Below are 14,527 nucleotides of genomic sequence, written 5' to 3'. Positions count from 1 at the left end.
CAATGCATTTAGAATGGGTGAAAACGCCTCAAAACACCTATCTTCTCGTCATATCATTGAGATCAATGATTCCAATAACTTCCCATATTCTCCGTTCTAATTAGGTATCTAATTCTCTCCGCTCCTTTTCAAGCAGGCCACTCGGGATCAGCTTTGCGTCTGAAAACAGCAACATACTTGTTTCCCTTATTTCTCGTAACTTTCTTCGACTCCTCGGTCTCGTACTTCATAACCCGCACACAAGGATCAAGAGCAAGCTCCTCCTCCGAAACCCGTTCGAACAGATCCTTACTGCTCGGAGCAGGAGCCGCACCCTCCGGCTGCTCCCCATGCAGGAAATGCCGCAGAACCCAGTGGTGATACTCCTCGACATCGGTAATGGTGTAGAGCAGACCGCCAGGCCGCAAAACATACGCATACTCAGAATTCAGAGACTCGGAGACAATACGGGCCTTGTGCTTACGGGCCTTAAAGTGCGGGTCGGGGAAGCAGATGAAGATCTTGGAGAGCTGGTGGTGGCCGAAGAAGTTAGGGAGGAACTTCATAGTGTTGCTGCGGATTGCGGTGATGTTTTCGAAGTTTCCTGGGAAGATTTTCTCCGTGCCGATTTCGTCGTCGTTGGATGGGGCGGGGGCCGTTGATTCTGTGCCTTCGGGTTGTGCCGAGGCGTCTTGGAGTTCGGTTGATGATGGGTTCGCGGCTTTGTTCTTGAGGCGTTGTTGTTGGCTGCGGAGGGCGTGGATGCGAGAGCTGAGGTATTCAAGCACTGAGGTGCGGATTTCCATACCTGTGGTTTTGTTGTTAGTTTTGTGTTGCTCGTTCAGCAGAGTGCGATGTGTATTTTTGTTTCGCGGCGCTATACTTACCGACCATCAGGGTATCTGGCAGCAATGGCGCCAGGCCAACCATCAGCCCGCCGAAGCCACATCCGATATCCACGACTTCGACCTCCTTGGTCAACTTGCGCCCTCCGCTGAGGTTCGTTTTCGAGGTATCTGGGTCCACGAATGCAGGGAAATGCGATGACCAGTCCATATGCGCGGGGCTGAGGGGACTATTAGAGTACCAGTTAGCTATTAGTTCACGATCGGATTGGGAATTGTCGCCAGTGAAGTTCGGGAATCCCGCATAAATCCCCCTAGAAGAAATGATCTGACGTGAAATAGGCAAAAGAGGATACATACTACTCCAGCCGGTGGTCAGAGAAGGGATTCGCATGCGCGCGCTGGCGGAAGAATTTCTTCTGCGGCATCTTAATGACGGCATCGGTGGATTCTTGCTGGGCCTGTACATTGCGACGGTACTCTTCGCGCTTGATGCGCTTTGCAGGTATCTTTTGGGTGGCCATTTTGAATTGACAAAGGTGAAGAGAGAAATCGAAAAGGTCGAAGTCGACGAAATTGAGAAAATCCCGGCCCCACCTTTTACTCCACATTGGAGTCTCTTTACTTTCTCTCTTGTTCTCGACTTCCTACTCGTGTTGTCTTTTGACTTCATTTTGGACTATTGGGGCTATTTGATATTAACTTTTCACTCTTCGCTCTTTGATCCTCTCCAACATGACAACAACACCCCCATTCCCCTTTCCACCAACCTACAATTTCCCCCCCTTCTTCACCCCGCAACCAAACACAACAACCCGCCACGCGCAGCTCGAGAAATGGTCGTCTCTAATCCAGTCCTGGTGCCGGCATCACCGCCAATACCGCCTCTCCCTAATCGACGCTGTTGAATCCCCGCTCTTCCACAACACAGCCCTGCGCAAGCGCCTTGATCTACGCGAGGCCCGCGCGGTCGTCGACTGGATGACCAAGAGCGAAGAGGAAGGCGGCGGTGGGCGGCGAGCGGAGTGGATCCCTGATGCTGGAGGTGCGTCTTCACTGGGGTTGGGAAACGGTGCTGGGCAGGGGCCGAAGACCGTTGCGTGGATTTGGTGGAGGAGGCCTGAGGAATGGGCGGATGTGTTAGTTGACTGGGTTGAAGGTACTGGGCAGAAGGGCTCAGTTCTGACGGTCTACGAGCTGATTCATGGAGAAGGGGCCATGTCGCAGGGTAAGACTCCTCTCTTTGATTATTGGTCATTGTGTCTAGGGTTGTGCTGATCCGCGTCTACAGAGTTCCATGGCATGGATACGGATGTCATGCTGCGCTCGCTGAATGTCTTGGTTAAGAGGGGCAGGGCACAGATTTTTGGTGGTGAAGGGCAGGAGGGTGTCAAGTTCTTTTGAAGAGCTCAAGATGAGATGCTGGGATTTCTCTGAGATAAATCGTGGCTATTCGTGACAAAAACAAAGCGCTTATCATGTCCAGGTCAAAAGACATGTCAAATCACGTCGCCAATACTCCAAACTTATACACAAAATCCATGTTCTTGGGTTGAAAGCCCTAAGTGGATGAGGGGTGTGGACTCAATACCTTGGTATCAGTCTACTGGTCTGTGTTCTCAATCATCTCCTCAGTCAGCTCGTACTCGTCGGCAGTACGTGTCTCCTGTGACATGGCCATGTCCAGGAGCCAGTCAACTCGGACGATCCGTGGAGTTTTCTTGATATCGAGCGCCACTTGACGGAACCGAGGCCAGACTCGGGCGTGATTAGCTCCGGCGCTGCTGAGAAGAAAGACATCCTTGCGGGCAGGCTTGTCATCTTCCCCTTCGCTTTCCTCGTCGCTCTCCTCCCGCCGGGAATGGTTCGCTATGGCCAGTCGGCCACGGAAAAGCATGCACTCTCCTCCGTTCGTTTCAACGATCGATTTGAATGCATCGAACCCGCCTCGAATGTCCTCGACGCAATAGATGCGATAGCCCTGCAGCATTTTATTCTTGTTCTTCTTCGCGTTTCTTGTGACAGAAGACAGATCGAAATTGTACTTCTTCTCAGCTTCCTTATCATCCAGAGGGAAATCGGAGGGGTTCAGCAGTTCCTCCTTCTTTAGGCAACTGGCGATAAAGTCGGTGCTCACGATCATCGGCGCATATGCGAGTGCATTGACAAACTTAGTGGTTCGTAAGATCGACGGCGCAGCCAGGTGAGTGCATCGTCTGGCATCTTGGACAACCATAATACCAAGATCTCGGAGGCCTCGCTGTGAAAGTGTCAGATATAGATCTCGAACTAAATCAGGTTCATAACTGCTGTAGCCGAACAAACCTTGTCTGCGTCCTCAATCTTCTCGTTGCCCTTCCCTACCCATCTCTGATAGCCAGTAATCAAGAGGTGCATAGAAATTGGTGGCCGAGACTTTTTCTGTCGTTTAGCCTCCACCGCTTGCTCGCGATCGCTCTCATCCTCAGCTTCAAGTGAGGCACGCTTCTTGTTCTCCTGAACCCGGCCCTCGTCTGACTTTCGTCTGCCACCGTAGATAACACCTCCCACGCGTTTCCTTTCCTTTTCATACAAGGCAAGGTCCGGGGCATACTCATGGAGTCGGGCAGTTGCTGCCTCTTTCGACTTGCGGCTACTAGTCGATGACGGAGTCTCATTTTCTTTGCCCTCGGACATGATTCGGGTTCGTGCGGGTGTTTGGATAGGTCCGCGCGACTTTCCATTACCCTGCGGAGTACCGTGCGAAGTTTCCGAGGCATCCTCATTGGTCTTCCGTTTCTTCTCAGCGGGAGGCTGCACTGAGACCATATTTTGGTTCTTGCTCTGCATTGCGCGCCGCGGGCTATGAGCAACAGCCTCCCCGGACGAGAAAAAGACCTGTTCCAAAACATTGCGGTCGAGCTGGGTCTGGCCCGCGACTTCTCCGAGATTGGTTCGCAGAGGGAAATAGCTGTAGCGCGGGTTTGAGGCCGGCTGCAGCTTCCATTTTGCATAACTGTCCTCCAGCCACAGGTGGTTGACAACTTCAAGGCCCCATTCCTTCGCCGCGTTGCATTTCTCACTCGTTCCATGCGCCGTAATCAGATGGGTATTTTCTTGTTTTAAGGTTTTGGTACATTCTGCACCTGCTGCTGCGATCAAATTCTCCAAGTAGATTCTTGCTTCGCCAACATAATTGGACAAACTGATTTTCAAGCCCTCGAACCCGGGAATGCCAGTGCGGGAGATCGGGTAGTGCAGTAGTCTTCTGAGGGGTGAAGTATATGTGTTAAATGTCATGAGGCGGTAGAGCCATGCGAGATTTCCAACGTCTATGTTCAGTCGCGATGCCGTGCGATACGCAAATCCTTCCCGGTAACGACATATTAACATGTCTGCTCCGTCAACGTTTGATGTCATTGTGGCACCGCCTTGTTCAAGGACAGCTTGAATCGATTCCTGCAAGTGCGAGCCGATTCCAAGATCCTGCGACAGCATAATGGACTTTCCTTCAAAGACACTCCGTTGGCCTGAGTTATAGGCCGAACTGGGTGGCATGGGCAGCTTAGAAGGATCCGTAGTGGATGCGCCGACCAAATCCTTATTCTCTTGCCATCGGATTGGAGTATCAGGACCCACGCGCAAGATCTCTGGATCGGGAAGTGTATATGGACGCTCATCGATTCGTCGACCAAGTTTAAGGCAGTCGTCGAACCTGTTCTCAGTCAGCGATGGTCACTGTCTGCTGTGCCAAGGAAACTCACCAGTGCGGTAGTACAATCTTCACGTTCAGTTTCTTCGCCTGGACAATGCGTGCTTTGTCGGAATCGGCCGTGAGGTCCACCAAGTGTGTAACCATCTGAGAGACTCTTGGAGAGTACAATCCACCTTTCGCGACGACGCCACCTATGATTGCATCCTTATCTCCCTCGGGTATGTCGCCGCAGGTAACGACCACGTCGTTCATGAACAGACGCGGGTCTGGGCTGTATTGGCGGGGGTTGGCCAGTTTTCGCTTCGTCAATGAGTTATTCACCCACTGTGGCTTCACCACAGGGATCAGCGCATCACAGGTAGTATCGTAGGCTTCAAAGTCAATTGTGGTAGAGATCAAATGGCTGAACTTGGCTACATCGGGGACTTCGGCACCAGGTTGGACGATCAGAGGCTCGCCGCCGTTTTGCTCGAGGAGAGTTGCCAGCTATGCGATTGTATTCTGTTAGTCTAGTTCAGGCTGTATCAGTCGCAGGAAAATACGTACCTGCTCCGCCGATTCTCTCGAGAGGTCCTTAGAGCATACAATACAGAGGCAACACTGCTCGAAGAGCTTGGACTCTCCGTTTTCCGTTGCCATGGCCAAATTTGTAGATAAATTATGCGATTGAAGATTGGCTTATTGATTGGGGGAATCTCCGAGGAGTCACATCCAAGGGTAGAACCAAAGATGAGGCAATCGGGGACGCGCCCACGCGTGTCAGGAACGCCGAATCACGTGTACCGTACCAAAGCGCGGGGATCGGGACCCGATAGTGTCTGATCTATCTACAACATAACTAGTCTACACTCAAGTAGTATGAACGATTGCCAAATAAAGTTGAATTCGATCTATGTTCTTGATCCGACAGGCCTAGGTAGGGCATTTCAGACACATTTCGACAAGCACACTCATATGAAACTCGGGCAATCAGATCAGGTGCGAAACACCCATAGTCTGATTGGCCGCGACTTCCTTCCTCGTCCATACTCAGTCCATTTCTTCGGGCATAGGGCCATATGCCGCGTGCAGTTTGCTTGACGGTAGATACATCCCAGCGAAGATATCAGTGGCAGCGTCAACAGGCCACTCCTCTTGCTCCTCGGGCTCGGAGTCGACCTCGAAGACGACCTCGGAGACAGACGTGGTCACAATCCCGCAATTATGTTCAGATCCAGATGTGGAACCAGGGTTATCATTGGGGCCATTTCCCGATGTGGGTTCAGTCAGAGTAGACTGCTCACATCTAGAGGATGTCACCGAGTCTTGATCACCGGGTGTTGACGGCACAACCAAGGGCATCGGTTGATTGGGAGAATGATGGGTCAAGTGCTTAATATTGTTAATATACTCTCTCTTGGATTCTTGCTAGGAGTACACTTACATTCATGACTTGAGCCCACTCTCGGTGCCCGGGTCGATGAAATTGGGTTCCGTACTCTGCAGCAAACTGGGCATCGTTGCGCCTGGTAGAACGAATGTCATCAGTATATGCCTAATTCCTTACCCCCGAGAGTAACGGGAGAGACACACGCAATTTCCTCCAGAACACCACAATAGTACCCAATCGGAGAGTCAGAAATGATGTCCTTGGTAGGTTCCCTGTAATAAATGGCATCACGCCAGCCTCCCATTAACACCCAACGTCTCATCGCGTTATCTCCGGCAGTTTCTTCCTGGATGCCCAGGTTCTTCCTACTTCCCGGGTTGGCTATACACTATCAGAATGTACTCGGAATATACAGAGCTCAAAACAACGGAGTACGCTCTGTACGCACCGGCACCAGAATGCTGTGAACGAACATGACGCAGCATACCAGCACAACCCCTGAAGCTCACTCCGCACATCACAGTGCCGTGCAACGAGATATCACAACTATTTTGATTAGCCTAGACCTGACACAAAAAGTCGAGGTGTTTGTATGATACACGTAGATGTTATATAAGTTCATGGTGACCATAGGAGCTTGTAAACTATGACTAGCAAGAGCAAGTGCGACATCTTGCTTCGTCGCGTGTCCAGTATGTGACGGTTGAACATGCCAATCGAGATTGTTATTTGGAATAGGTCCTGTAAAGGTTCAATATAATGCCATCGCCAAAGTAAATTACCTATACTATTCTGTACCCACCGTGTACGTAGCCCCAAAATGGATGGGGGTTTACTGCATGCAGTACATCCGGATTGACGAAGTCGCTTTTAGATAACTGTGGCCGAGCTACCTGGCGGTTGTTCATGGTGGCTCGCGGATGAGCTTGCAACGAAGATGCGAAAGGAAAAATATGGGCAGGGTACAATGATGGCAAGGAAGGAGAAAGCAACTGCCATCTTGGAGCCTTTCTATAGACTTGTTGCATGTAGCGGGCAAACAAGGAGGAGCATGTCCGGAAGAGGTCTTGGTCGGGCAAGTTCCCCGTATGTTCGACAGGGGAGTGTGGTCAACACGTATGTCCCTACATAACTTGCCCGCAGACAGTCTCTCCATTCTATAGGAGCACCGTTTACCAGCTCCCCCAGGTGAATATCAAAATCTAATTTCCTGAAAACCACATCCCAATATGCACATGTACACAGGTATGTAGGCAGCTTCAAGCATACAACGAGACCAGTTACCAACAGATGCTAAAGGCGAAGTTTTACCACCTACAACGATCATAAAAGAATATTCGTATACATGCATGCTTTAACTGCTATGTATGAATGAATATGTAAAATTAAAGAGCTGGGCAATATCAACATTCAACAAATGAGGCCCGACAACTCGCTCAGATAACCACCAAGCTAGATGCAAATAGCGAACAAAACAAGAAAAGAAAATCAAGCTGCCATCGTCAAAACGTACGAGGTGATACTATCCATGCGCTCCGTCGTCAACTTCAAGCTAACAGTCAACAGCTCCCGAGCAATGCGCGGCTCCTTATCCTGTAATGCCTTCCACTGCACCCCGGTCAAACACCAAGCCACACAGTCCCGCTCAGCCTTGACCGTCGCTGTGCGGCGCGTATCACTGAAGAAAGGCAGTTCGCCGCACGGTCGACCAGCGACTATGAGCTCGAAGTAGCGGCCTTGTGGGAGATCGTAGCCAGCACGCAGCATGCCAGACTCGAGGAGGTAGAAGGCGCGCGGGTGGTCACCTTCGTGGTACAGGACTGTGCCAGCAGGGTAGGATTCGCGGGAGAAGTAGGCGCAGGCGGGGAACCAAAAGTCTTCATTTTCGATTGAGAGGCCTTGGAAGGTTTGGAGGAGTAGGGGCAGTGGTTGGCGCATGGCGGACCAGGCGGGTGAGGCCATCATTGCTGTTTCGTGGGATTGAATGGTTGAGGTCGCTACGCGCTGCAGGTACTGGCGGCGAGGTGAGCTGACGACGTTGTCGGCTAGGGTGGGGGGTTTGGGTCCTGGAGGCACGGGGACTGAGGCGGGGATTTGAAGGAGCTCAGAGTTTGCAGTTGGCTCGGTGGGTGTGGAGAGTGCTTCCTGGTGGCTGTAGAAAACTTTCAGGTAGTTATTCTCGCAGAACTCCAGGGCTGAGTTGAGGTCTTCGAATATAGGGACACTGGACTCCGTCTCGAAGAGTCCTACGTTTTGTAGGGACTTGCCTACGTCACCTTCGACATCCAAGCCGGAGATGGCTATCTGTACGTTGCGCTTCCGGAGGACGCGGTTGATGCGGGTAAATGCTTCTGCGGCCGAGAAGTCGAGTCCGTAGACCCGAGAAAAATCGAGAATGATGAATCGAATGGGACGCCGGTCGAAAGCTTCCTCCTCGATCAGGCCTCGCATGGTGTTCTCGACATTCACGATGGTTCCAAAGAAGAGATATCCACCAAGCTTGATGATGAGGGTCTGCTGTCCAGCTTCGCGTAGGAATTGCTGTTGGATAGGAGGACGTCGGACCGTCGACCCGGAAATCTCGCCCGAGAACTTTGCTCGAATGGCAGATTTGCGAGACGTTTGGACAACAAAGTTCACGCAGGCCAGAATGATTCCAACGAAGATTCCAACCACGAAGTCCCAAGCGCCCATTGTAACAACGATGATAACGACGGTTAAATATTCAAGCCGAGTGAGCTTACCCCATGTGTCCACCAATGCCTCCTGCAAAAGCTCAATGCCCAACAAGAAAATCAAGGCACCGACAACCATAATGGGAATATACCCGGTTATGACTGGGCCAATGGCCATAATCCCTGCAGTGGCTGCGGCCAACATTAAACCGGCCAACCGAGATGATCCGCCACTTGCAATGAAGAGAAGGCTATTGGTGTAAACAAGATAGTTCTGCTTTTATCAGCTCACTAAACACAGCTCTAACGATGGGAGTCTCATACCTGAATGCTTCCTACAAATCCTGAAAGTGCATTCGTCACACCATGTGCCATGAGCTCTCTGTCGACGTTGAGATTGTCTTCACCGGTGGATATACCCAGAGCAGGTACGTTAATGGGCACATGAAGCACACCAAAGAAGGTCAAAGCGAACATAGCCGGGATTGTCTCACCAAAGGCAGTCCAATTGACCGCCGAGAGATCTGTAACGAATTAGCATGAAACGCCCAGAGTATTGTAGCCAATCTACTCACCATAAAGAGAATAGAAATGATACCACGGGTTGTTCGAAGATGGGGCATCAAAGACCCATCCGTTGTGGCGGAGAGCACCCATAGAGATCCTTGCGCTTAGAATGACAATGTAGAACACTGCAGCAACAGCAATAAAATAACCACCGACAAGGAAGTTTGAGCGAACGAATCGTTTGAGAACAAGAAGGCCAATGGCAAGGAATAGGGGTATCATCCAAAGAGGGAAAGTATCAAGGTGGAAAAGTTTCTGGATCGTGGGGAGGTTGTACTCAAGAGACCCGGGAAGCCGAGCTGAAACCTCCATTCCGGTTTGTAGAAGAAAGTAGCCCACGCCACCGATGCACCCGATGAGAATATGACGTGGGAAGAACCCAATGAGCGAGCCCAGCCCACAGACACCCATTAAGAAGAACACCAAGCCAGTGAGGACCGAACTGACCGAGAAAGCTAAGATGGTCGTTGCAATCACGGATTCCGGGTTGTCCTTGCCGATTGAGTTCATGATCGTGAAAGCCATCTGGTGAAAGAACGGTACTACTTCGATCATTTCACTTCCTATTCCTCCTTTGAAGATCGAGCCGCCACAGGAGAATACCACCTGGGAGATAATGGTACTAACATAGAACATCGAGATACCATCGGTTCCTAGGTGAGCGAACAGAGGTTCTCCCAGAGGGAACAAGATCATTCCATAGGATAAGGCATCAAGAATGTTGAGAAGCAGTCCCAGCAATACGGCAGGAACCAGACTGGCGGGGTATAATACAGCCTCTTTCCATATCACTCGCCTATCCCATGACTTTGGGCTCAACAGGACTTGAGTACAGAGGGCGACAGATGAAATGCCTTTCTTTATTAAGTTTGGTGATCGTTTGACAGCCGGCCTTTGGTTCTCGGCGTCGCCTGCAGTTCCATAATTTTGTGTAGATTTGGATCGCGGTTTCGATAATAACGAGGTGTGCTCATTGTCTCGTTCGGGTTCCTCATAGATCGTGGGCGGCGGGGGGAAGGAAATATCATCCATCCCGGGTTGCGTGACCTGGTCCTCCACGGTATCTGTTGATGGACGGCGAATCATTTCTGTCAAGGCCGAAGAGCCTGAAGCGGAAGCAGGGTCGACAGAGGCATATCCTGGCTCCGACAACGCCTCCCCGACAGCATGAGAGCTTGTAGCTTCATCCTGGGAGTAACTTGCAGAATTCTGGCTGCCGTGGAATATATCAAGGCTGGGGGGCAAGCCAGGCCCGTCCCTCAAGAGGGATTTTTTATTCAGCGAAAGGCCATAGGTAGCGAGTTCCGCGGTCTGGTCACGGAGACCGTCCGAAGCATACTGAGCCGGGTCTACGATAGGTCCAATAGTCAGTAAAAGTCGCGCAGTATCTCTAGCAGCATATTATGCACAATGACCCACCCATATTGCTATTGAACGACCGGTGGTAAAAGGAGCGGTTTGGTGTTCTCATTGTTGATCCGTTGTAGCTCGATGATTCCGCTCCCATTGGACCGGGTGGGCTGCCTAGGTTTGCATGTTCCACCAGCGTTTCTGACGGGGCGTTACCATGGATGTCGCGGTCAAACATCAGGTTGCGTGACAGCGCTGATGCGCGAGAGTCGCGACGGCCACGGGGTTGCAGAACCCCCATGGTCTCTCGCGCAATTGCCGTCCAACCAAGTGTTGGAGTGGGAAAAGTTAAGAAATCCGGAATATAAACGGGGCCACTAGTGCATGGGGCGGCCGTTTGGACAAGATGACGCAACCGGGACGAGCATTTCACAGAAGGGGGCTCAGCGACCTATATGTATAGAAGAGACAGGTCAGTCACTTATCGACACAAATATAAATTAGCAACAGATTTAGCAACAGACAAGATAGAAAAGATCCCCCGAAGTACCGGGAGATTTTTGACTAAATGTCTCTTATCTCAAAAACAGTCGAGCTAAACCACATCCGGACTGATACGATGGAAGATAAGTGGGAAGTGGTCCGTGCGAAGGAACTTCGGCCATGTGGGTTAAGCAATATCTCCCAAGGGCTTCCAAGGTAATCTCTTCAACGCCACTAACTCGAGGCTAACTCGAGGCTAACTTGAGACCAACTCGGCTTTTGAAACTACATATGCAATTAAAATAGTATGCAGCAAGCTGCAGCTCCGTGGTCGGAACGCAGTGCTCTACGGTGCGTGATCGGCAATAGCACCATGCAGTAGCCTCAGCCTTATTATTCCTTGCATAACGCCATAAACCAAATGCCCTTGTTAATGATCCATCATCTAGGTTTTTACCAGCCATTTCTCGAATGCCTAAATGTATCTACTAGCAATCTAGCGGTGTTAAACACCAATAGACCAAAATCGAGTAAAAGTTGACTTGCAATAGATAATGTTTATGTCAACTCAATGGGAAATATAATAAAGGGGTTCATTATGAGCAGTCTCATGGACATGATCAACACTGTCAAGGTCTAACACGAATAAGAGTGGCGACCGGGGTATATGTTCGCAGCGAGGAAGCAAGTCTGGCCGTCTGGGCGATATCCTCGAAGGAAACCCTCAATCTTTGACACTAATGGACGTATAGACACCAGGTAAGCTCTGGAGTCGAGAATGCTGTTGGGGTTATCACCAAGTATTCGAATTGCGGTTGGATCAACCGTTCAAATGTTGGAAGGAAATTCTTTATGGTATCTGGGATTTCAAGGTGATTGTCAAGACTGCGTCTAGACTCTGTCCCAATGGGTCTTTTACTATAGGCCAATCTAGCCCTAGAGAATAGACTCGAGAAAAAAAGCCACTGGACAAACCAGCAGTCGTGCATAATCAGACTGGTGTCACAGTTACAATGCAGAAAATCATCATTTTCGCCGTTAGGTCCAGACACGCTAACGGCGGGGGTATCTCAAAGTACATGGTCCCTTCGTAAAACCACTGTAGATAGCCAACGCCAATTCATGTTTCTTGTACTCATATAGAACCTGAAGATTCCAGGTAGTTCCGACTCAATTCAAGTCAATCGCTCCAGGAAACCCTGAGCAATTAGCCGCTCCACATCACCCTGACGAACATAAAGCTGACTGTTCTTGGTCAAATTGATCACACTAAACCGGAATTAGCCACCAGATGCCCAAAGCATATCAGAGACCGAAAAAAAAGGACATACCCATATTCTGTCTGAATCTCACCAGCATCCTTCAACACCCGTACATCAATAAACAGATCCTTCGGCGGTTCCAGCGTTCCCGTCAAATCGATATCCGTCCACTGCCCCTTATACGCAGCAAGCATATCCCCGTACTGGCGGAAATACTCCTCCTCCTCGGGGCTCAGCGAGCTATGCCCGCTAGCCCCAAGAGCCGTGTGCTGCGCCGCCCCGCTGTCCTCGGACGGCTGCTGTTGCTCGAGGATATCCACTCCCGTCCAGCACAGCTCCTCGAGCTTCTCTGTGCGCACGCGGTGATACGCGAGCAGGCAGCGCTTGTTCCGGCGCATGCACAGGTGGTCGACGAGTAGTGCGCAGGCGATGGCTGGGTCGGCCGAGGGGTTGAATCCGCCCTCAAAAGGCTCTAGGAGGCGGGTAACATCGCGGTCAAGATCGCGGACTTCGCGGGTTACTGCGCGCACGATCTCGGTTTGATAGGGGGGTAGATGGGCGAGGGATTGGGTGCGTTTGGCGTGTTGGACCTATCGCGGGTAAGGTGTTGGTCAGCGGGGTGCGTTTTCCTCTTTTGGTATTTGGTGGTCGGGGTTGGGGTTGGGGTTGTGAGCGCCCAAGAGCGGAATAGATCTATAGCCCACGTACCAATTTGTTGCCGAGTTCGCCGTACATGGTGGCCACGCGGTCGGGGTCCTGGTGAGGGACGCGACTTTGGTCCATTTCGGCGAGTGCCAAGATTGGCTCTTAGTCAGGTGGAGTGATCGGCGCCAAGGTTAACCTTGGAAGTATAGAGGCACTTGTTGGGTAAAGGCTCTTGATTCCCGAAAAACATAGAAGAGTACTTGGAAATTAAAGTGACACGTAGAATACTGCGGAAGGGATTGAATTTGTACAAGACGGCCAGAGAGGAGGGAGGCAAAGAAAACTGGAAGGAGCACAAATGGCTTCAGTTCTAGACGAATCGGGGGAAAGTGACCAATGAGATTATTTTCGAATCCAAGGAAGCGGGCTAATGACTGATATTACTATCAGTACTGCATAGAAGCCCTCATCTTGTTGTATTCAGCCTGTGTGATGGGCTCATACTTTGCAGCACCTTCTCCGACACACGGAATACATTCAATCACCGAGTCAGAATCCGGTGACATGAAATACGGAATAGAGAACCGCCTACGGGTCATACAATCAGTTCCTTTGAATCTATCAGGAAGAGGCGGCAAAGTGACTCGATGGCTGGTAGACCTCAGAAGATCTATACAAGTCAGCTTTGAGAGCACACCAGGAGTATATCAGGAGACGAACCATTGCTCCACCTCTGCAAAAGATCTCCCACATTCATTACAATGGCATTCTTAATAGGCGCGGCAGAGATAAATGTTCCGGGTGAGGAAACATCCTCGACTTCCAACCCACCACAGTCATCCTGAAACAGCAAGGTGATCGAACTCCAGTCGGTATGTGCGGGGCATCTGGCTGCACGCTCTGTCTCAATTGCTTCGGCTGGGATAGGCGGATAATGCAGTAGGCGTAGTTGGTTATTATGACCTGAGTGTTTCTCGAGCAGATGGTTCTCATCTAGCTCCAAGCCAACAGCAAGCGCTTGTAGGACTTCCCCTCCGACACGGAAACACTCCCAGTAGAAGCGGAGCATGAAGTCACGGAATCCGGGGAGACTGTATTCGGGCAGCCATTGATTAGGCTGGGCGGTATTCTCGTCACTCCCTATGTCATAGCTTTCCTGTGCCAGGTCAATGAAGCTCAAAATTATACATATATGAACTTGGCGCCGACGGGAGATATGAGATCATGTGCAAGCACAGCGGGTTCTCACTTTGATGTCTGTAACATCCCTCAGCTGGTCCACTTTGTCCTTGTCGTTACCAGTACTCATAGCCTGTGACACCTTCTCCAGCCCGGGCCAAGAGTACCCTCTGTGAACCGCCCATCCTTCTGGATGGGGCGCTTTGAGTTTCTCGTCTTGTGGTAGTTCGAAGAATAGCCTTGACCAACTGAATGCTTCGTCTAACATCGATTCTGGCAATGAGTGGTTGACGATGTACACAAATCCCACATTTTTGCAGGCAGCCACTATATCTTGCGCGATTTGCTGACGATTGGGCTCCGTGTTCCAGCCAGCAAAGTCCACGACAGGGATGTTGGGGGACTTGGTAGAAGCCATGGCATATGCAGATTCTAGTGTAGGAGGCAATGGACAGCCCATGGGCGGCACCGAGGTCTTT

The 14,527-nt window shown here is 50.8% G+C and overlaps 7 protein-coding genes across 7 annotated transcripts; 1 reads left to right on the top strand and 6 right to left on the bottom strand.

Moving 5' to 3' along the window:
* Window positions 1–128: 128 nt before the first annotated feature.
* Window positions 129–1,348, bottom strand: trm8 (tRNA (guanine46-N7)-methyltransferase; the record flags this gene model as incomplete). The annotated part of the gene is made up of 3 exons (XM_061213481.1): window positions 129–787; window positions 867–1,054; window positions 1,185–1,348. The coding sequence occupies 3 exons, from the start codon at window positions 1,346–1,348 to the stop codon at window positions 129–131; spliced, it is 1,011 nt and encodes a 336-aa protein (XP_061070502.1).
* A 211-nt stretch (window positions 1,349–1,559) lies between these two features.
* N7525_005678 (ESCRT-II subunit protein VPS25) lies at window positions 1,560–2,228 on the top strand (the record flags this gene model as incomplete). The annotated part of the gene is made up of 2 exons (XM_061213480.1): window positions 1,560–2,052; window positions 2,116–2,228. The coding sequence occupies 2 exons, from the start codon at window positions 1,560–1,562 to the stop codon at window positions 2,226–2,228; spliced, it is 606 nt and encodes a 201-aa protein (XP_061070501.1).
* A 199-nt stretch (window positions 2,229–2,427) lies between these two features.
* On the bottom strand, window positions 2,428–5,157 carry N7525_005677 (uncharacterized protein; the record flags this gene model as incomplete). The annotated part of the gene is made up of 4 exons (XM_002564532.2): window positions 2,428–3,084; window positions 3,150–4,518; window positions 4,568–5,004; window positions 5,065–5,157. The coding sequence occupies 4 exons, from the start codon at window positions 5,155–5,157 to the stop codon at window positions 2,428–2,430; spliced, it is 2,556 nt and encodes an 851-aa protein (XP_002564578.2).
* Window positions 5,158–5,547: 390 nt separating this feature from the next.
* Window positions 5,548–6,795, bottom strand: N7525_005676 (uncharacterized protein; the record flags this gene model as incomplete). Its single annotated transcript, XM_061213479.1, has 6 exons — window positions 5,548–5,889; window positions 5,942–6,023; window positions 6,091–6,268; window positions 6,336–6,433; window positions 6,487–6,628; window positions 6,690–6,795. The coding sequence occupies 6 exons, from the start codon at window positions 6,793–6,795 to the stop codon at window positions 5,548–5,550; spliced, it is 948 nt and encodes a 315-aa protein (XP_061070500.1).
* A 580-nt stretch (window positions 6,796–7,375) lies between these two features.
* Window positions 7,376–10,780, bottom strand: N7525_005675 (sulfate transporter family protein; the record flags this gene model as incomplete). Its single annotated transcript, XM_002564534.1, has 4 exons — window positions 7,376–8,836; window positions 8,887–9,086; window positions 9,138–10,478; window positions 10,549–10,780. The coding sequence occupies 4 exons, from the start codon at window positions 10,778–10,780 to the stop codon at window positions 7,376–7,378; spliced, it is 3,234 nt and encodes a 1,077-aa protein (XP_002564580.1).
* A 1,357-nt stretch (window positions 10,781–12,137) lies between these two features.
* N7525_005674 (DNA replication protein PSF1) lies at window positions 12,138–13,007 on the bottom strand (the record flags this gene model as incomplete). Its single annotated transcript, XM_002564535.2, has 3 exons — window positions 12,138–12,231; window positions 12,294–12,814; window positions 12,933–13,007. The coding sequence occupies 3 exons, from the start codon at window positions 13,005–13,007 to the stop codon at window positions 12,138–12,140; spliced, it is 690 nt and encodes a 229-aa protein (XP_002564581.2).
* Window positions 13,008–13,315: 308 nt separating this feature from the next.
* N7525_005673 (isopenicillin N synthase family dioxygenase) lies at window positions 13,316–14,466 on the bottom strand (the record flags this gene model as incomplete). The annotated part of the gene is made up of 3 exons (XM_002564536.2): window positions 13,316–13,539; window positions 13,590–14,025; window positions 14,119–14,466. The coding sequence occupies 3 exons, from the start codon at window positions 14,464–14,466 to the stop codon at window positions 13,316–13,318; spliced, it is 1,008 nt and encodes a 335-aa protein (XP_002564582.2).
* Window positions 14,467–14,527: the final 61 nt, after the last annotated feature.

This window comes from Penicillium rubens (genome assembly GCF_028828025.1).
Source record: "Penicillium rubens strain IBT 27055 chromosome Unknown utg000002l_segment0_segment0, whole genome shotgun sequence".
NCBI lineage: Eukaryota > Fungi > Ascomycota > Eurotiomycetes > Eurotiales > Aspergillaceae > Penicillium > Penicillium rubens.
Note: the sequence above shows the minus strand (reverse complement) of the source record. Positions and strands in the feature narration are given on the sequence as shown.